Source organism: Centrocercus urophasianus, unplaced genomic scaffold, assembly GCF_019232065.1.
Source record: "Centrocercus urophasianus isolate 14NV4802_14NV808 unplaced genomic scaffold, USGS_Curo_1.0 seq_14, whole genome shotgun sequence".
Classification (NCBI taxonomy): domain Eukaryota; kingdom Metazoa; phylum Chordata; class Aves; order Galliformes; family Phasianidae; genus Centrocercus; species Centrocercus urophasianus.
Window position 1 is genome coordinate 47,817,999 of NW_024884586.1, and position 21,702 is coordinate 47,839,700.

The window sequence follows — 21,702 nt, forward strand, 5'->3', positions numbered from 1 at the left end:
AGCTTCAGGCTGTTCTCATTGCTTTCCAGCAGTGCTGGAGCTGCCATTGCTCCAATGGAGTCTTCCCTTCTTCATTTAGCTGTAGGCTGACAGAAGGGAATTACCAGTTGCCACATTTGGTAAACACAAGCTTTAGTTTCAGATTTTCACATTCTAACTGCATTCTAATGCTCCTGTTAAAAAGTGCAATTCTGAAGAGCACCTCACCTTATGTTACAGTTTGCCCAATTTAATTCTTGCATTTCAGTGAAGTCTGAATGTCCCAGCCTATCTGCAATCATGTCAGAGGTGAGTTTGCCTTCAAACAAATCTTTTGCACATTCTCCTTCCGCAGGTTCCTGTTAAATGCATTTCAAGGGAAGTCTGCTACATTAATGCAGATCTACAACTATGATAAGAAACACGAAAATATTTGCAGTTGGAGTAACTTTAAAAGGTGCCATTTTGCCTTAAAAATGTGGCCATTTGTCTTACACAACAGACTAGTCTGCCTTCTCTCAGCTGGTTCAAAACAAAGAATTTTAAATAATATTCCCTGATTTCACAGTTGGAGCTGATCATGCTGATGCTCCACGACTTAAAGTCCCCAGAACTCCAGCAATGTGCCAGGACATTATAGTGGTAGGTACTTCTACAAAAAGAACACAAAAAGACAATTTCTATCTCAAAAAATATGACTAAAAATAGATAGAAACAAACAATGGAACTCTTGCTGAGTACCAGAAAAGGTTACATATGTGATGTCAGTAAGTCCAGTCATCTGGAGCTTGATTTATAAAAGAATGATTTTAACAAAAAATCTGGTAATAATCTGCATACAGCATGACTTACTACAGAGATGCCATCTAAAGCATTGAGAGAGGGAAGATGGAATAAAACAAATAGTCTGTAGTTATCTTGTTTCCAGACTATTCCATTTCCACTCATGTCCAGAATTATCAGATTAGTTAAACCCTGGGAAGAGCAAAACAAATCTTGTGTTAGTATTACTTTTAAACAACCATATATAGGTGCTTTCAGGCTACTCTGTTTTCAGCTATCTCTTCAGTTGTCACCTACAAGAGTCAAAACCAACTGATCACTTAAGAGAGTCTGGATATTTTCATTTAGATTAAAAACATTTTGCACCACCTACAAACAGACCAATGTACCATCTACAGATAGAGCTCTCAAAGGACGTGAAGACTATACTAACGTGCCCTAGAAAAGCCTTTGTCTTCTCACAGAGTTTTAAGAGAGTCTTAACAGAAATAAGAACCAGGGTCTCAGGCTCCCACTAGTTGGTGTCTGACAGCAGCCAGCAGTTTGTCATACATATGGTAGCTGAATGGAACTGGAACTGCTGCGTCTGTGGTTGTGTGACGTGCAAAATTATTGCTTGGTTTATAAGCTGTGAGGCCTACGCAGTGTATGGGATATTCAACTGCAGAAAGTTTTGAGCCCCATCTAAGTAGAGGCTTTAGTTCCTCCTTCTAAAAGTGCACTCGTCAAAAAAGGCTACTGTGGGGTTCTGATCACTTTAGGTCCAAGTGCAAAGCTAGATGGATGCAGCACTCAAAGGCAGGACCTTGAGTTGTGCTCTGCAGTTTAGCTTCCTCAGTTCCAAGCAGCAAAATATTTCTAACGTGTTAAAAACCAAATTAACCTCTGAAGTAGTAAATTCGTATTTACCTTTAAATGATGTATCTCTTGGCTTGCAGAAATACAGTTATAACTGATGTATAATTCTATTAGGGAGTATGTTTTCCTTAAACCAACTAAAGATGTGATCCTGTTGTTCTCAACAGAGATGTAATGAAGATGAGACAGATTCTCAAACACGTGTCTTTTGAGGCTGGTAAGATGGTTCTTATTTACACTGAGTCTTGTAAGTTTGGTGAGCTTCGAAATTCCTTGAAAAACAAACAAAATGTACTTAAAATAGTTAGGTGCAACACAAACAGGTGGCTGATACAGATGGTAAAACAAATTCTAAGGGACACAGTTTGTGTTAATAGGTCCAACTGTAACTATGTCATGACCATTCTATCAATTAAATGTAAGTAAATATGCCAAATAATAAACAAAACAACAAAACACTACAACATATTTTGCTGTAATGTAATTTCTCTGCCTCAATCCCTAACTTCAGTTCAACTAAATATATGTTCAGCAACCAGACATCAGGTTGTTCAATACCTGAAAAGCTTACAGAGTAGCTAGAAAATCCAAACTCACCTCTATACAATATTTCACTACGAGCATTTCTACTGAGTCCTAGCTTAAAAGCCTGAATTGCCACTACCATGGTAAATGTATTACCATCGAGTGTGGAAATGCAGTTCTCATCTAAAGTGAGTTCTTCGAGGTTAAGACAGGACTCCAGTCCTTCTACTTCTGTGAGATTGTTGTTGCTAAATGATGCCCATCTTAAGTGCTCCAGTTTTTCCAAGTTGGAAATTTTGAAGAGATGCTGGTCATCCAGATTTAAGACAGTGATCTGTAATAAAACTTATTGCTAGAATTAAAAGAAATCAGTCAATCAATTCAATTCCACCTATTTGTTCTGTGCTCAGTTTCCATGTGTACATTTCCTACTGATACCTCTGACAAGTTATTAGATGCAGAATGTGACATTTCCTCATTATGTGAAAGAACTGCTGCTCTGCCATACAATTTAGGAAAACCTCAGCTTCTCCCTCATAACATAAGTATGCCAGTTCCAAAATGCACCTCTGCTGTTGAAGCAATCTGAACATAGCCTTTTTATTTTCTTGCCTGCGTTTGCCTTTAGGTAGCTTTGGGGGATTTAAATCCTTCTGTCAATACATTATTTTAGTGCCTAGTCTGTTTTACAGGTACTCGTGCTACACCAGGCCTGGTTTAGATGGAAATGGAATCCTGGTAATGGAAGCAGGATTTCAGCATAACACCAGGGGATTGATATTTAAACCTGGATATTTATCTGGTCAAGCAGATGCTGAGTCCTGAGTCACGGCCAAACTCTCTCTTATATTTCATAATTATGACATCTGTATACTCACTGACTGCACAAGTAGTCTAGGGTAGACAGGGCTGTCAGGGCTATCCATAACCTGTTTGCATGACCATGGCTCCCCTACTTTCTGATGATACTGCAGTGTGTTAACAAATCATTGTGCAATGGAGGAACAAAATGACCACAGAGCCTCAATTTTAAAAAACTGGATAGCATTGTAGAGACCCATAATATCTAGTATTGTAAATGCAACCTAAAACATTCAGTGTCATTTGTTAATGACTAAAGAACAATTTGGGCTACATTATTTCCTTTCCCCAGTATGTATTTTACTCACTGTGAATCCTTTCTCTCTGATATCACAAAAGATACATGACACGTGCTAATGCAATAACTTTCCCAGCAGTTTCAGTAATTCTGAGTTCCCCAATGCACACAGAATGAAATGCTATGCTTATCAACAGATATGTGCTTTCCTCTAGCTATTCTACATTGTGTTAGCAAATTGAACTGACAGAGGAGCTTTTAACCTTTCATACTGAGAGGATTAGCATGATTTCAACTGATGGGTCACAACAGGTTAGGGTGACCTTGGATCTTTTTCCTCTGACTCTTGTGGCTGCCTGTTAGTTCAGTTTCGTGGAAGGAAAAAAGCCTGGTGTGACTGTGCTCCCTCTCCACCCACCCATGAGCCTTACCACTGCCCTTCAACCCCAGCGGTGACTTTTGGCTCAATCTGTCAGACAAGCAGAACTCTGACAGATACCAAATTCCTATAAACTCATAAACAGCCAAATAAGAGACATAAATTAATCCTTCCAGTGAAGGAAAAGCTACGGTATTGGCTCTGCTACAATGCTAGGCACTAGAGAATGCAGGAGAGACTTTTTTCTGAATGGTCTGAAGCACTCTGAGAGCTCAGATCTGACTGGGCACTGGGTATAACAAAACAGTCTCAGTTGCATTGTAAATGTATCTCTTGTTTAACAGACAAATACTGGTTAGAGGATGGACCTCAAAAAGTAAGAAGTGGGATGATTTGGACTAAATAAGGAAAAGACTTCTGGTTCTTTAGAACACCTGGTTCTAGCCCTTTACAACAAAACAAAAATTACTTGGTGCTGGAAGCCAAATTTTTTTCAGAAACAGGGTAGACATGACAGAGTAGGAGAGACCTATTTCAAGTAACAGATTCACTGTTACTCCAAATCTTTATAGAACCACTGAGAACTTCGTGTCAGCACACTGCTATCAGCAATAGGGACATCTCCATCTGTGACAGCTTGTAAGACTCCCTGCTAGAGGGCAGCACACTTCAAACTGCGGCGCCCCTCTGAACACTCGCAGGACTCCGGTCCCACAGCTGTTTTTGTGTCTGCTTTGCCTATAGAAGGAACCTAGGCTTAATAGTTCAAATGTAGTTATCTGTGCTGCAGACCACAAATGTTAGGTGAAATTAACCCTAGTCTGAATGGCTTTACATAAGACTTGCTATAGCTTGGAGAGCTCATAGTGGTCTGGACACAGAAATTACCAGAAAATGCTTTTTTTGCCTGCTTTTTGCATAAAGTCACTCCTTGGTTTTAAAAATCTCTTAATGCTAAAAGGAAAATGGCACTGCAAAAACTGCAATTGAAATGCCCTCTTCAGGCATCCGAAACCTCCTCCTGTGAGATGTCTGGAGGTGGCTATAATCAGAAACAAGGTAAGTTCTTGTTGGACTTTCAAGTTTTCTGTAATATATTTTAATCAAACAGCATAAAATGTTTTAAGATAACAAATGGAAACATTTACATAGATTAATCTAAGTGTTGATGTAAGTATATGAAACAGCACCAGCCTTACCATTGAATACCAGTTATGTTCCATCTGTAAATCCACCCTGTTCTTGCTGATTTGAGACAGAATTGTAGCACAAGAAAGTACACTGAGAATGGGGGGCTTTTCTTCATCAGTCCTAGAATATTTCAACAGTGATGTCTAGAGGAAAAAGAAGAAAATATTTTATTGAGTCTGTAATAAATGATACCATATACAGTTCACCAGCATACAGCAAAAGGGCACACAAATTTTCTGCTCCTGAAAGGAACAGGTGATATATCAGCTGACATGATAAATCATAGATCTAATAAGTCTAGTGGTTTGGAGTACTCCTATAAGGTCTCACATATCAAATTTTTAAAGTTTTCAGTGCTTATGTTCTTCACAGCAGAGAAGGTTGACCTCATTAAATCCTCTGTATTGACCTTACAGACTTTCCTGGGAAGGTGTCTTCCATTTCTTTGCAGGAGGATCCTTGTTTGCTTTCACTGTGAGCAGACAGTAGAGCTGTGACTGTGCTCTGATCATATGAATGTTGTGCCAGCATTGAGTTCCAACTAGACAGTCCATGGTGTATCTTACTTAAGCTCAGCCTAAGGTTCAGGAGGGCTTTGAGATATAGTCCAGAGTTCTTGTGCTCAAGGGTTGGGAGGATGTGCTCCATACCTGTTGTAAAGTACTCTGAAAATTTACCCATAGAAAAGACCTTAAAGCAAGGAATATTTAAAAGAAGGATGTAGTACCATTAGCCAGCTATTTTCCCCTCTGTTGTTTCTATTTGGCAAACATTGAAACTTTCTTGCATCCTGTATTCAGCAGGAATTGGACATGACTGTTTCCAGCACCACGACAAAGCAAAATTCTTGGTAGCAAAAGAGATCTTTGTAAGACCTACATTTATTAAGTACTTTCAGATCTCCTGATAGAAGCAAAGATAAAACACCTGTCTTCAGAAAAAAACAATAACAAAAATACAATGAAAAACCAAGTGCTCTTTAAAGCATCATCCACAACATCAAACACGGGTGTAGAACTGTTCACATGGCTTTCCCTTTTGGTAGAACTCACTGTAAGTTGTAACAGAACAGAATATCACACCTTGTTTATCACTGATCCTTCAATATAGTACAGTGCTTCTGCAGCTTCTTCATCAGCAATCAGGACTCCATCCAGGTTAGTGAGAGTCTTCAGTCGGCCGATGACACTGAGCCGGATGGAGGTGGGCTTGAGGAGACAAAAAAGGTTACTCTCATCTGTCTTCTTCTTTTTTTAAATACCAGTTCATACCAGGAGGAGGCTTCCATTTCTTTCCTGGTTATTTTACTGTCAGCTCAGGGATGTTGAGCTCTGCTGTGATCTTCAGCAGAGCCACCACATCATCCCTGCTAATGCAGGTTGCCAGAAACATGCAGCACAAGTTACCTTTGGGCCAATTTTGATCATCCTGATTTTATGTGGTGCTGATGGAAATAAACTGGTCTGGAGTCACACGGCTTGCTCAGAATGCTACTAATCTTACAGCACTCATTAATATATGAGCTGTATTTAGGAGTTCCATTTACAAGCTAGAAATATTACAAAGGCAAAGAAAGCTCCAGAGGACATGTGAGTGATGTTTAAAGGATTCAGAAGTGTCACTGAAGCCTCAAGACATCAACCAAATGTATCCCATAAATAGGGAATATGTTAGACTGCCCACTAGTTTAAAACAGTACATGAAATACACATTTCTCACATGATGAATAACAATGCCTTTGTAACAATGTCTGTGGATGTTCTTTCAATATATTTTGATTGCTAAATAACCCAGATGCAGTCTTTCATGAGCTAGCTGGTAGAATGCATCCTCTGAAAGGTGATGAGGATTTTCTGCTTTGCTCTGAACTAACTAACCATTGTAGTTGGATGTTGAAGCAGGGATGTGTCATACACCAGATTTACCACGTTGACACAAAGTTGATGGCAAAAAAAAATTAGCGGAATTAAAAGTTTAATCTGATAAAAGCTTAATTAATCACAACAAAGAAGCACAGACTGGAACTAGCAGCTCTTATTTCTTTTTATATTTTAACAAGTATTGAAAAGCATCAGTGAAGCTTAAAGGGACCAGTGGGTGTCTGAATGGAGTTCTGTTTCCTGTTGGTTTGCTATTCAAAGTATTTAAGAGAAGTATTCTACTGTTTTCCTGAACTGGAATGACAAAATACTCAGTATTTTTTTTTAATGGTCATTTAAATACTAAGTGTTGTTCAGTGCCTCAGATTTGTAAGGGTTAACTGTGTTGATTCCCACTAAGCTATTGAAATAATGTTAAAACGTACTGATTCAAAAGAAATAAAGAGAAACATTTGTTTCAGAAGCTGGTTGGGCAATATCCATGCACAAGTGCCAGTAAAAGGGCTGAGTATTGGCTTTCTCTCCAAAGCTCCAGCCAGCACAGCTGTGCTGCTGCTGAGATGCACGCAGTGCCAGACTAACTGTACGTTGGCTCACTTTCTAGCACTTGTTCAGGCTGTGACCACAGAAAAAAGCAAAGGCTTTGTGAGATCGGAGATGCCATAAAACGTTCACAAAGCTTCTGACACTGGAAGGACCTTGGAATCAATAAAGTGTGGGACCAACTTTTAAGCCTTTACGATGTAACTGTGGACCTGGTTAGAATGCTTTCCTAGGGACTTCAAGCACTGATATCTACCTTACACCATGGGTTGTGCCTGATGTCCAGGCTTTGTAAATTGGGAGTATGTTCACATAAGATGTTCAAAACTTCCTTGGACTCTTTCAGCTGATTCCAGCTCAGGTCAAAGAACTGCAGTTTGCTTAAGCCTCTAATGCCCTCAAGAGTGATCACATGGTTATGGCTTGCATCCAAATACTCCAGGTTGGGCTGCAAAACAATACAGGTTTGAAGACAGTTGAGTTGCCAAAAGTATTGCAAAATAAACTTTGGTTAAAGTAATCAGGTATCTTTGAAGTCAGTAATCAGAATCTTTAAATAGATCTAACTGGATGCAATGTTCAGGACTTCCCTTGCTCTGAACTGTCTCTGTTGAGGGAAGTCTAGAATGTTCCAAGACAACAAAGGAGCCATTACCTGGCAGAGCACTTTGGCATGTTATGCCAGGAAGTTTTTGAAAGGGGGAGAGTGCATCTGTGTTCGTATCAAGATCCTCCTAAGTGGTAGGAGGTAACCTGGGAACTGGATCCCTGATTCCATATCAGCAGGATGGGAAAGCCCAGAGGTCCTGGTTAGGACTTAAGTGTGTTTAGTCATTCCAGTCTAAAGACTACAAAAGCATCCATGCACAGTGTGGCATTTTAAGGCTGAAAATGAATGCTTTCCTTAGCACCTTGCTCCAAGACCATTTAGATTTGGCTCTTTCTATACACCCTTACTTTGATAGTTTTTACAATTATTTCACTTATTAGGAATGAAGGAGAAAAGCAACGTGACACGAATCATCAAGTAGCCCAGTGGCAAAGCCAGGGGGAGAATTCAGGTACTGCATGCAGTGTTACTATTTATTAAACTGAAATGACCACTGTGCAGGACAGATGTGTGATAAAGTGATAATGCTGTAATACTGTGATTCAAATTGGAGAAAATTGCTGGCTGCTAATAGTACCACAGCATTTGTGATCCTAGGTTAGCCCCCATTCTTTTGTGATATACATTTCCTGCCTCAACCCTGTCCTGTGAGTCCACCCCACATGCATGAATATTAATGCTAGTCAAAGTTTCTTCTTAAAAAAAAAAAAAAGTTGAAAAAAACCTTGATTTCTCACCAAGTCATAAATATCATTTAAAGAAGCAAAGTCATTAAAGCTGATGACAAGCTTTCGAAGTGTTTTAAATCTAGAGATGTTCTGCAGCTTCTTCAGTCTGTTTCCATGCAAATTCAAGACCTAGGCCAAAAGTACATCAGAAATTATGATTTTATCAGACTGTAGTACTCCATAGCTGCCTTAAAAATATAAAGCTTCAGCTATTGGAGTGCAAATATAAATACCATCCTATTGATAAATCATAAAAAGACTGTAAAAGGTGAATGCAGACTGACAGGTAATATTGAAAGACAACAAAAGGCTATGATTAGTCATTTTTCACTAATTTGAAGAATATTTCTTTTCTTCTTCACAAAATAAAGGCAAGCTGGGTAAGATGGAAAGACAGTCTATCAGCTGATGGGAGAAGGGAACATGAAGCAACTTCAGCAGTTCCCCCTGTTTCTTAAAGAGCAGAATGGGAAGAGTGAGGCCAAGGAGACACAAAATGCAGACCCTTAGGAAAAGGCAAATTAAGAGGACAGTTGCTGGAATTACATTGCAATGAAGGTTGCTGTAAAGTAAAATGGGATTGAGAATATAAGCAGCAGACTAATAAAAAATTACATCAGCTCACAAACTGGAGTTAAAAATGGGACAGTTTGGAAACTATTTCATAATAGGAAGCATCAGATATTTTTCATTGTTCTTTATCAAATAGAAAGCAACAGTTGTTCACATTGCATGAAACTGATGGGCAGAGGACCACAAGTTCTACTGACATCAAGTAAACCTAAGCAATGTCAGAATTGAGCTCAAATGGAAACATCAATTTTTAATTGACCATCTTTGGTTTTCTCTGGTCAACCTGAACAACAAAGTAATGATTTTGTAACACACTTATTCTGCTGAAAAAAGCAAATATTAAAAAAAAAAAGCAATACCTCACCTGTAGCTGACTGTAGATATTGGCCTTAGCTACTGAAAGTATTTTTACTTCATCTAAACAAGTAATCTTAGGCCTGACTTCTACTGATGGTGCCATTTTCAAAACTTCATCATCACATTGCAAATCATGAGACGGAATAAAAACTTCTGTGCTTCTCATTCTCTCTTCTGCAATTATATTGCATGTAGAAAACAGAGACTTGTCTTTGACCTATGTAGATACATTAAGAAAGAGGAATCTAAGATTTGTAAACGGTCTGCTTTTTACTTAAGTAATAAATCTAACATTCAGCATCGAACCAGAGGAGTTTGATCAGGGAATTCATAGCAGAGAAGTTAGGAAATCATCTTTCTGTGACACAGATCTGCCAGACATTAGGTTTAAGTTGTATCATTGCACTACCTGATGACTTTTTATATAGGTCATTATATATCATATATATCTCTGGCTAGAGCCAAAAGAGGTACACATATGGACTGAAGAGTCACAAAAGAGCAGCCTACAACTGAAGCATGGGACCAGGCAGCCCATCAGTGAATTCTGCTCTACTTCTTCCTTTCCCCAGAGCTGAATATCCTCATAAACTCTTGTTCGTACTCTTTTGTTTCTACCAGGCACACAGAGGAGCTCAGAGTCTGAAATGACCCTTTGCACCTTGGCAGCAAGTTATGAAGCTAAATGAGTGAAAGAGCAGCACTGCATGGGTTATACATAAAAATGAACAGAAACAATTCTTACTTGAGAAAAACTTGCTTAGGATACCAGGCGAATGAAATATATCTCCTTTCTTTTCTCCCAAAACTTTACAACTCACAATTTAAACCAAACGACTAAAAAATCATTTGCTCACTAAATATCTCCTGAAAACAAGATATTTTAAAGTCAATACTATTGGTTGCACCTTGCAAGGTACCTCAGGAAAGGAATTCTTATTGGTATTGGGTGTATGTTTCAAGTACATTTCCATTTACCATCAGAACTTAATTAAGGGATTTGTGCTTTCTTTGCTAAGCCTTTTACAACTACAAAATAAAAGCTTCCTCCAGCTCCCCCTATGAGTGGAAAGTGTCTCACTAATTTCCAAATAAGCTTTATCTGGATCTGATAGAATGGACAGAGGAGAACCAGACTTAAAGCTGAGCTTGGCAGGTCCTGTGAGCAGAGCAGGCTTTCATTTCACCTATTTGCTTTTTTTCATTTTGATATCTGAAGTTTAAAATTTCACCTCTACTATCACACTAGGGAAAACAAAGTACGTACCAGTGTGACGTACTCAAGGTCAGCGATGTATTCTGGCAGGACCAGGCCATGGTCAAATACAAACCACTCACACTGCCATCCACTGCTGTCACAATTTCTCTGTTCCAAAGAAGCCCACATTTCTAAAGTGGAGGAAATTGAAAAAAATACATTGTTCTTAAGTGTTCATTTCAGAATGTTAATAAACCAAAGATACCTGCTTCCAGGAAGGTAGTTCAGACTTATTCCTTCCTGCTATTAGACTTTCTTTGCCATACAGACTCATAAGAGACTTTAAGTTGGCTATCTAATCTCCCACACAGAATGAGCATGTGCCAAATTCCAGCATGAAGATCACTGCCTGTGGAAGACAAACTTAGATCTGGAGATCACAGACTGCTCTCCTGCAATGTTCTGTTGCTGCACTGTCCAAAACTACTTCATTACATCATGATCATCTTCCTAATGATGTTTCTTTTTCTTCCATTCCAAAACCAGAAACAAACCCAATTCCTTTATAAAGTGACAGATGCTGCTCACTTTAAGCACCTGAATGTTTAGAAGGAACATCAAACAGAAGAGGTAAAATTATTACTCAGTCTCCACTCTGTGTTCTCCTGAAAAGGAAGGGTAAAATGGAATTTACCAGTGAGAGGATGCACATCATACAATACAGATTTAAGCTCATTACTCATAACATTGTTTTTCTCTAGAAGCATGCTACTCTTACTGTGGATTGATGGCTAAAATCAGCGTGGCACAGCTCACTTCCACTCTGTGGACTAAATTAGCACAAATATTTATTCAAAGAGGGATCTTCTGACTTGTTCTTGTCTTTGAAAACAAATAGTTCAGGTAAGCAGAATCTGTTCCAAGAAATGAAACATCTTGACACCCAAAGTGGAAGATGAGTTTAGAAAACAAAGGTTACTTTAACCTTAAATTTTTTGCTAACAACTACCTACTGCTACATACCATTATCTGAAGGAGATGCACCCCTTTCTAGGCATTTCCATGGCCTGAATACTGAATTAGCTTCTGGGTAATTGACTTGACAGATGGGATTCGTTGGACAAACTGGAGCACTGTGGCCAAGGAAAACTTTTGCAATTATCACTGTCCCTAAGTGTGGAGAGAAGACACTTAATGCTTCTAGCTTAGGGGGTGGGGATGGGATAATAAAACTATGGTGCTTAATGTAATAAGACATCTTTGACTGGTAGATGAATGCTCTACTAAGTATGTAATACATATATATATATATGGACACATATAAAATAAACATGGAATCATTATCAACATCTGTGTTTTTAAAGAAATAAATAGACTGGCAAAAAACCAAGTACGCACTGAAATACAACTTTTCTAGCTGGCTAGTATTTAAAGTAAACGAAATCTGAATTACAAGTGATTTAATGAACAGTAGAACCTGGGAGGGAAACTAATCTATTTAGCCGTAATTCTACAAAAGTTGTGAATGCTTGATTATCTTTGAGAGTTCTAATTTATTTTTTTTTCAGATTTGGTTGAAATTTGATCATTCCCAAGCCACGGAAATGACAGTCACACTGCATGACTGCCAAAGCCTTGTCTCTTGAAAACCAACCTACAATATATTTTTCCTTTTGGTGTCCTGTCCTGGACACAAATTAACCCAATGTATTTGTGCCTTTCTTTGCTCCGTCCTTTCCTAGAGCTTCTGGATCATGAAAAGACTAGATATGGCTAATTATTTCTCAGATGAGAACATTTCCCATGGATTCTCAAACTCCTGTCTGCAAATTACTTGTAGTAGGCCAATTCCTTTGTGGAGCTTGCTAATATGCAGAAATGCCACTGAAACAGACTTCCACAAAGTTTCAGAGCTCGTTTCAAGGTTACATATACCAGCTCTTGGCCTTGGGCCTATAGCACAAAATACAGCAATTATACAAGCCACTCAACATCAGTTTTACATCCTTCCAAACTTTGGATTACCATGCCTGAATGACTCCTCAGGATCACTCCTGTTTTTGCCTTCAGTCTTGGCTTGCTGTTTCAGAAACTCTATTCTGGGACATTCACATATGTTCAGGCTGTTACAAAGAAGGACAGCTTCATTCCTCCCAGGCTGCTGCAAAGATTAAAGGCCCAAGTAACTTTGACTTAGTCCATCCCATAGAAATGTAATCAGATTGAAGCAGCGTGAAAATATACACGTGAATTACAATAAGGGATGCAAGGCAGGAAAGGTGAAGAATAAAGAGTAAGAAAATGGTTTATGGTGTTATTTTAACAGAATGAGAGAAACAGGCAAGATGTGACTGTTAGTTTTATGTGCAGAGCCTGTCCTCCCCTATGCCTACATACATGTAATGCCACAAATAAGAATCTCAGTGCAGCCTTTGTAAACTAGTACAGTGCAAATGGTAAGAAAACAAAAGCTGAAAATAGCAAAAAAATATTTGAAGATAAAATCTTGCTGTCCAAAACTCTGATCTTTTCTTGGAGAAAAGCAAGAAAGGCAGGCATGCAAAAGGCTGGAAAGAAGAAAAGGAGAGTAACAGAGAAGAGTGATACGCTGCCATGAATTTGTTTTTCTACTCTATATTTTTCCTTCGTTAGGCAAAAGAAAAACTTCCTTATCTGAAGTATCTTCACCTCATCTGAAGTATATTCAAAATCTGTCTGGACAAGGTCATGGGCAGTCTGCTCTTAGCGACTGCTTGCGTTGGGCAAGATGATTCCCAGAGGTCCCTCCCAACCTCAAGCATTCTGTCAGCCTGTGGAAATACTTTTTCTGATCATAATTTTTTTTACTCATCATGAAATAATGTATTACACTTGTCTGGCTATTTTTTCAGTCTGGTGCTGAAAGGGGTCATTGGGACAGGACTGACAGTTTCAAGGGTTTACACTGGGCTAACAACTAGGATCCATGCCAGCAGGGACCAATAGTAAGGGTTGGTAGCTGGAAATACCAGAGAAAATACTGATCTTAATCTTATTGTGTTTAAGGACAAAAGATGTGGTGATTTAGTTTTAGGACAAGGCTTGCAAAACAGGACACAGGATGCTGCATTACTGGAGCTGAGATTGAAAGAATTGAAAATCCTTGATACGATTTAAAATAGCCATGGTAGGAGAAACAAAATAATATTGTGTTGAAACACACAGAAATGAAAATTCGAAGGTAAACGACTGAAGAAATGATTGAATCAATGTGATCCACAGGCAGCTCACAGAGGTGCTGCAGCAGTGACTGTGGAGACATTCAAGATAGAACAGCAACAGTACTGGCAAACCAACAGGGACACAGATGAGAAGCAGTGAGTGAGAAGAGATGATGTGCAACAGCAAGAGAAAGGGCAAGGGAAGGACAAGAAGACGGTGAGGAAAAATGGGAAAGTGCTAATCATGGCTTTGCCTGAGATGGCATAAAGATGTGAAGAACAAAGCAGGAGTAAAATGAAGAAATATGGTAAGGACAGGGAAGAAACAGGAAACACGAACGAATAGAAAACTGATGAAAGAAGAGGGGAGAAGAGAGCAGCACTTTTCTGACTACTCCCTTTGCTCTCCTTTACTTATAGCAGTCTTTGTCCATTTCATAGCATACCGCATGCGTTGCCGTGTCATGGAAGCCATCCTCCAGTACCTGAAGCAGCTGCTTTTCCTTAACTGGCCACTCAGGATTAAATACATAAAAGAGATACTCCAGCTTCTCTTTGTAGTTTCTTAAGAAGAAAAGAAAGGTTTCAGGTTTTCATTATGCAGTTACAAAAGCAGACAAAAATACCAGTATAGCTACTTTAACCAGAGAAAGCTGATACAAATTTAGATAACATTTATAAGATAGCAGACTAAAATTAATGCAAATTCTATAATATTCACTGTAATCTCAAAATCACTTGCAAGAGAGAACCGTCTTTCCTGAACCTTTACAATTGGTACAATCAGCCTCCATTTCCTTGATCATATTTTACAAATATGTACCTTTTTATTTGCCTCTTGTGATGGTTTTGGCTGGGATGAAGTTAATTTTCTTTGTAGGGAAAGGCTAATGTGATGCTGTGCTTTGGATTTTTGAAGAAAATAGTGGTTATAACTCACCAATGTTTTTAGTGGTTGCTGAAAAGTACACAGAGCCAAGGGCTTTTTTGCTTCTTGAGCTGCCCTGCAGGCTGGGGGTGCATGAGAAGCTGTGAGGAAGCAAAGCCAGAACAGGCTGATGGAAGGGATACCTCATACCATACGGAGTCATGATTAGCAGGAAAAACTGGGGCAAAGAAGTGGGGACATATGGAATGATGGCACTTGTCTTCCCAAGGAAGCGATACACACAGGAAGCCCTCCTTTCCTGGAAGCAGCTGAGCTTTTGCCTGCTCATGGGTTAGTAGCAAATGAATTCCTTCTTTTACTTTGCATGCGCCTTCATCTTTTGCTTTACATAGAAAACTGCCTTTATATCAACCTATGAGTTCTCACACTTCTATTTTTCTGATTCTCACCCTCCTCCCACTTGAGGAGAGTGAGTGAGAGCTGTGTGCAGGGGTTAAAACACAATGGTGCTGCAAGAGAAAAAGTCTTTAATTTGCTGAAGACCTCTACCAGGAAGGTAGTTGTAGCACGAGAAGAAAGTAACACAATCTGTTTCAACAGCAGCAAATATTACACCACTGTTGATAATTATTCCTTTGTTTCCTGACTTCACTGCCCTCCCCTTCCCCCATTTCTCCCTTTACCAAAATTAGCAGTAAACCATAAGGTTGTTTCAATTTAAGAACAGTGCTGAGCAAAAAGCATGGGCTGATTCCTACATAACTGCATTTAAGGGAGATTGATGCCATAAATTGCCTGGATCAATTGGAACAGGCTCTTGCTCATCATGAACAGATCCAACATGGCCAATTCATTCTAGGAGCTAACACACTAGGACAGTTTTCCATGCAGCCTGCAGGAAATATTGTACCACCATGATACAGAATACTCCGAGGAACTTCCTAGAAAGTTCTGTTCTCTCCAGGTAATATGAAAAGAACTCCAAATCCTATTGGCTGTACCAATCTGAGTTCCCCAGCACAGGAACAATCTGATACCCAGTACGAGCTTAAATAATTTGAGTGATGATCATTTTGTGTTTCCAACTTTATGCAAAGGATAGTAAGGGATGAACAAATCTGCTTCACGTTGTATTGAAAGAAAAGAAAATCAAAAGAGTATGAACAGTGGTAAAACTGTAACTTTCAAAAATACAGTGACACATCAAGTCTGCAAATTTCTCAGTATTGCCAAGAAAAGAATGGATGCAAGCAGTGGTTCTGTTTCATAGCTACAAGTGGACAACCACGTGTCCTAAGACACTGAGGACACAGTTTTGGGCAGATAATTACCAATGCTTATGATGAAAAACATGTTTGCATTGTAAGTCTCAAATTGATTTGTGAAAGGAAGTGAATTAAGTTAGCACAGTGACATCGATTTCAAAATCAACACTTGCATAAAAAACTGGCCTAATCTGCATGGATACAAATCAAATTTGTGACATCCTTGCCATATCCATATGTTCTCCTGTGGTACAAATGAAATACAGATGCATATACATCCAGGTGGGCTTTGCTTTGCACTGTTCATCTACTGCTCCTTTCAGCTTTCAGGAGCCTGGCCATTCATAACAACATTTACTGTCCTTTCACAGCCACATTAGGAATGGATAACATAAGACACAGATTCTAACATCATCAATCTGAGGCACGTCTCAGGCCTAGAATTTTCTACCAAGCTACTGTGTGACCAGCAGCTTGAAGGAGATTATTCTTCCCCTCTACATGAGAACCCGTCAGCATTCCCACAACATAAGAAGAACATGGACCAGTTCGAGTGACTCCAGAGGAGTCCATGAAGATGATGAGAGAGCAGAAGCACTTCTGTAAAGAGAGAATGAGAGAGCTGAGGTGTTCAGCTTGGAGAAAGCTCTGTGGAGAACTTACAGCAGCCTTCCTAGCCCCCCAATAAAGGGACTCTATAAGAAAGCTGGAGAAAGACTTTTTACAAGGGCATGTAGTGATATGACAAGGGATAAGGGCTTCAAACTAAAAGAAGGTAGATTTAGGTATGACGTAAGGAACAAATTTTTCACTGTAAGGGTGGTGAAGTTGTGTGTGCTTGTCCCTGGAAGTGCTCCAGGCAGTTTGATGTGTCTCTGGGCAAGCTGCTCTGCTAGGAGGTATCCCTGCTTGTGACAGGGAGGTTGAAACTAAATGGTCTTTAAGGTCTTTATCTGAGGAAAACTTCTTCGTAGTCCTATGAAAAAGGTTAAGCAAAAGGTTAAGCAAGAAGGTTAAGCAAATTTACTCTCTGAAATCACAGATTTCAATTTGTTCACATGGCAGTGCTGCACTAAATAGCACTTAGGCACTTACTCTGCTACACTGAAGGTTTCTTTTTCCAGAAACGTTTGGAGCTTCTCTTCAAATATCAGCCTTAGGATTTGATTGTGCACTCTGAATGCACGGTTTATTTTCACTCCAATGATATCATACGCTCTGAAATCCCTGCTACAAAATCGTGACTGAATTAGATCACAACAGGAACTAAACCTGAATGTGGAAATACACAGAGGAAACTGTTAATATTTTCTTCTTCAGCGCAACCCACATTATTTTATTCAGTTCCCTATTCAAAAGAAAGAATCACAAGCAATACATCCAGCCCGTTTCATTTCATTTCAACTTCATTCTCTCAGATGCAGATACATAAATTTACCTAATTGTATTCCAACGCCGCATTCAAAGTTAAGGATCAAACATCAACACCCAACCATACGTGATTCTTTTCTGTGTTCTTTTTCTCTACTTGCACTCTTGTATCTACAGTCTGTTTAAATCCTATTTCACAACACAGATTAGCAGATCTACGCTTATAAGTGAAACCATGCATGAAGTGAGCAGAGTCTGCAAGAACCTTCAACAGTTTCTAGCTTAAAACTTGGCAAAGAAGAGGTGGTCCACTGTCTAGCTGGGAGTCTGGGGACTGGAGCTCAGAGTTCTGTTCTACCATCTACCCTGTTCTACCTGTGGTACTCAAGTCAGCTCACTTAATAAACACACGGCCCTTGACTCTGTGCCGACTGCTAAGACTGGCTCCTGTAATTCCATTTGGTACAATAAAATTCTTTAACAATTTCCTTGGTAGTCAGACTCCTTAAGAAGAAATTCAGTCCAGAAGTGCAGAATCTTCCACAGTTTTTCAATCAGTGGAAAATTTTCTGAAGAACATAGGGCAAAGCTTTTATTATTTGCATTAATCATTCCGACTGCATTTCTCAAAAAGATTTTGTGCTAAGAATATTCATTCAAAAAACCTGAGATTCATTGACCTCCCTACAAGAGCAGTTTATTAATTTCTAAGCAACAACATTTATTCATATTTTTAAACCGAAAGATCCTTGGCTTGAGAAAGTAATGCTAAAAATAATTAGAATGCTATTGATGAACAACCTCAAATTGAATCTGTAAGTACAGGGCTACCTGCAGCTCTAACAAACATCCCTGAGCACAATAGGAAGGCAGAGCTGAGGTGGACAAGCTTGGAGTACTCAAGCAGAAAACAGCCCTTGAAACACTGCCAACCTAAATTTGAATCTCTCCTCAAATGAGTTTCAAGGTTACTCATACAAAGATTATATAAGCACCTTCTAATGCTCCTTCACAATAGAAATCTCTAGGAACACAGAATAAACATTACTGTCAGTGTTGTTATGAAGTAATTGGGTAATTTTTTCTTCTTAAAAATAGTCATTCTTTTGGAGTCAAAGCTTTAGCCTGGTCCATCATTGAGAGAAGATGAAGGAATCAGCTGTCCACAAATGTAGCATAACTGGAACTTTTAGAGTATACTAAGAAGTTTACCAGGGACTATTTGATACACCTTCTTCAAAGTGAATGTTTCCCACTGTTTCCAATTCCAACAACAAGAATTGGACTAACAAGTTAAAACTCTTCTTCTTCTTCTTCATTTCTGTTAGGTAATATTTTTCAATTCTGCAAAAAAGAAACAAAAACTTTGTCTAAAACAACAGACTATGAACATGCATAAATTAGTATGGTAAGAGAGAGGAGTTAATCTATCTTTTTAAAAATAGGAATAAAAAGAAATCAATGATTCTAGAACTACTGATTTTAGAACTGCTGACTTTTAAGAAAAAAAATCTAGCATCACAAAAAAAAATCTTACTATCACAACTGTGGGTAAGTAAGGTCCTGTACTGACCGTAACACCAAGATTCATCAGTTCCATTGTGCTGTAATTTTATGAATTACCTCTTTCAGGGCGAGGTCTTAATTTACTCTTTATTGTTCATAATGATACCAATCCAAATTGCAGTACTAATAAAAAGATGACGGCCTTAGGTTCAGTGTGAGGCACTGGACTGAAATTTGTGTGAGTACAGGCAATATATTTCACAGTACAAGCTCTCCCACTCCATAAACTGTTCCACTCTTGACACAATCAACTGCCTCTCCACCTTATGAGCGAGCTTTTAAGCTGTACTCTCTCAATATATTATTTCTACCCAAATGCAAAAACCAAATGATTCTTTTGGAGCTAGATGCTCTACAGACTCTGTACAACTCTTGCTAATAGGAACAGCCTTTATTGGTCTTATCCACAAAAACAAAGCAAGAACTGGCCACACCGAAAGGAGCACAGTATGCCTTAAGCATCCTGCAAAACACCACAGAGAGAACAGACAGCTTTCCACTCTTCAGAGGAGAGTCATCAGGAAAACTGTGGAGAGTGAGCTTCAGACCCACGGCGCATTTAGCACCGTGCCCGTGGTATCACTGCTACTCTGCACACGCCCTGCTGTGAGAGACCTTCTGCTGGTCATTGACTTTAGGGCAATCTGACACACGAAGCACTAGGCCAGAAATAACAATGTCAAGAAAGGGAAATCATTAAAATCACATTGGGATTACGAGTGGAAAGAAAACAAGAAGAAAACAAAACCCACAGTGTTTTGCTAGGAATGTCTACTGTTTAAAGGCCCAGAAATCTTTTCCAAGCACTGGTTTAGTATAGACACACATTCCAGTTATTTTTGTTCCAACCTTTTTATTCACCGAGACCATCAATAGCAGGAGTGGCAACATCTCTGCTAGAAACTGGCCTGAATCTAATAACTGAGAACACAAAGAATTGTCACTTTAATGACATTTGCAACACTCCCAAGTTTGGACCTCATCCAAATCGAATGTGAGAGAGGCTTCAAGTCCTGCTGCTAACTTCCTAACCACCACCACCACCTATATCCAAATATTAACATTGAAAACGTTACATTTCTTTTCCTAAAAATTCACTAAACATACTCATCCAGTTTTCTGTTCCAAAATGTTATTCTTTCCTTCATGGCATTTATTTTTTGTACAAATGCCTTCTCAAGGTATGCCTTTTCTGCATCTTCCTTGTCATGAACTGAATTTTCAGCTGCCAGATTCCTTCTCCTTTGAGATTCACTACTTGCTGTTTTATCCAGCATTTCCATCTTGTCCAGTTCACATTCCAGCTAATAAAAATAACATATCATGATTCTGAGGAGAGAGATTAAGTTAAAGTGTGGCATTATCTTAAGTTTCCTCAACACATAAACACTCCAGCTGTGTACTAAAATACGTATCTCAAAACATCAAAGCAGAAAATTATTTCAATAAATAAATATTAGCTCTTGATTAGTGAGTAGAAAAGAAGTTAATTAGCCAAAGGGACAGCTTTACTCTGAGTAGATGCACACATTTTTCTTTTGCATCCTGCTCCTATTCATGTCAATCAGACCACTGTTTTGCTCAGGCAGGATGGGCTCCCCAGTGTAAGTTCATTATGCTGCGTGTCTCAGGAAGGAAAAGAGTCAGCAGAGTTAGAATGGAACTGCAGCTTTTCTTAAACACTTAATGGCAGGGACCATTTATCTCTCCATGTCTGTCCACGGTGAGGCACAGTAATCACTCACTGCTGAGTGGAATCGAAACTCTTCTCATTATTTCCTGAAGTACACCTTCAGGATTAATCAAGCCACTACGCAGCTGAAATTATCTACAGCAAGACAGTGAACTGCATTTCAGTCCTTTGGAACAACACGCAGGGATTTTGGCTTTCATAAAACAGAAAGCAACTCTGTGCATATATTTATTTTAAATAATATTCCCACTGGAGTGTTTAGGCAGAGTGAACTATCTTGAACTATCCGCAGGCATTTATGCTCCAAAGTGGATTAAAAACCTACTAGGAATGTTTACAAATTGCTGTACAGAGAGTCTGTGATACTGTTCTTTTCTATTAAGAGTCACATGGATGCACTGATGCAACTGGAATCTGATCCACACTGTTACTTATATGCTGCTGTCAAAGGAAAGGGAACAGATGAATCAGCTGGGAATCAGAAAAACAAAACCATCAACAAACAAATCCAGAAAGCAAACCTACCTTGGGTAAGGGAAGAACAAAAGCAAACAAAAATACCTTTCTAAAATGCAAAAGATACAGCAAGCTGAACACAGAGCCTTCATCAGTGTTCACAGTGTCAACTAGAACAGACAACAACTTAATAATCTAGGAACCTGGAACGTGCCTTGTGAGCTTCTGGTCTGGATGAATAAAAACTGCAGCTTGAACTTCAGTTTACCACATGAAGTGTGCATCCTACCTTGTCCGCTGTGCTGGGTTGCACTTTCATCTTGACTGTGTTCCAGCTAGAAAAGCATTGGCTAAAGCACTCACTGAAGGTTTGAGGCACCACGTTTACGTAATTATGAACCTAGAAGAACTGAACTTGGAAATGGATCCCTTGCAACAACTGAAGTCCCAGACACAAAAAGGACTGCCTTTCAGGCAGAAATGGACTCCCAGATTACAAAGATTAGTAAAAGCTGATGCACTTTCATGAAATACTTTACTGAATATCAATGAATATAAC

General features: G+C 39.0%; 1 protein-coding gene across 1 annotated transcript in view; it reads right to left on the reverse strand.

Moving 5' to 3' along the window:
- The window catches only part of LRRC9 (leucine rich repeat containing 9), a 37,216-nt gene that overhangs the window by 8,871 nt on the left and 6,643 nt on the right, over window positions 1–21,702 (reverse strand). The window contains exons 8-23 of the mRNA XM_042813620.1: window positions 20,102–20,298; window positions 18,641–18,772; window positions 17,153–17,329; window positions 14,350–14,467; window positions 12,729–12,864; window positions 11,727–11,873; window positions 10,773–10,894; window positions 9,513–9,722; window positions 8,585–8,704; window positions 7,494–7,685; window positions 5,897–6,022; window positions 4,823–4,957; window positions 2,302–2,479; window positions 1,672–1,892; window positions 832–954; window positions 208–338 (exon numbers count right to left, since the gene is read on the reverse strand). Coding sequence (XP_042669554.1) covers window positions 208–338; window positions 832–954; window positions 1,672–1,892; window positions 2,302–2,479; window positions 4,823–4,957; window positions 5,897–6,022; window positions 7,494–7,685; window positions 8,585–8,704; window positions 9,513–9,722; window positions 10,773–10,894; window positions 11,727–11,873; window positions 12,729–12,864; window positions 14,350–14,467; window positions 17,153–17,329; window positions 18,641–18,772; window positions 20,102–20,298 — 2,465 coding nt within the window. The remainder of the gene's footprint in view (window positions 1–207; window positions 339–831; window positions 955–1,671; window positions 1,893–2,301; window positions 2,480–4,822; window positions 4,958–5,896; window positions 6,023–7,493; window positions 7,686–8,584; window positions 8,705–9,512; window positions 9,723–10,772; window positions 10,895–11,726; window positions 11,874–12,728; window positions 12,865–14,349; window positions 14,468–17,152; window positions 17,330–18,640; window positions 18,773–20,101; window positions 20,299–21,702) is intronic.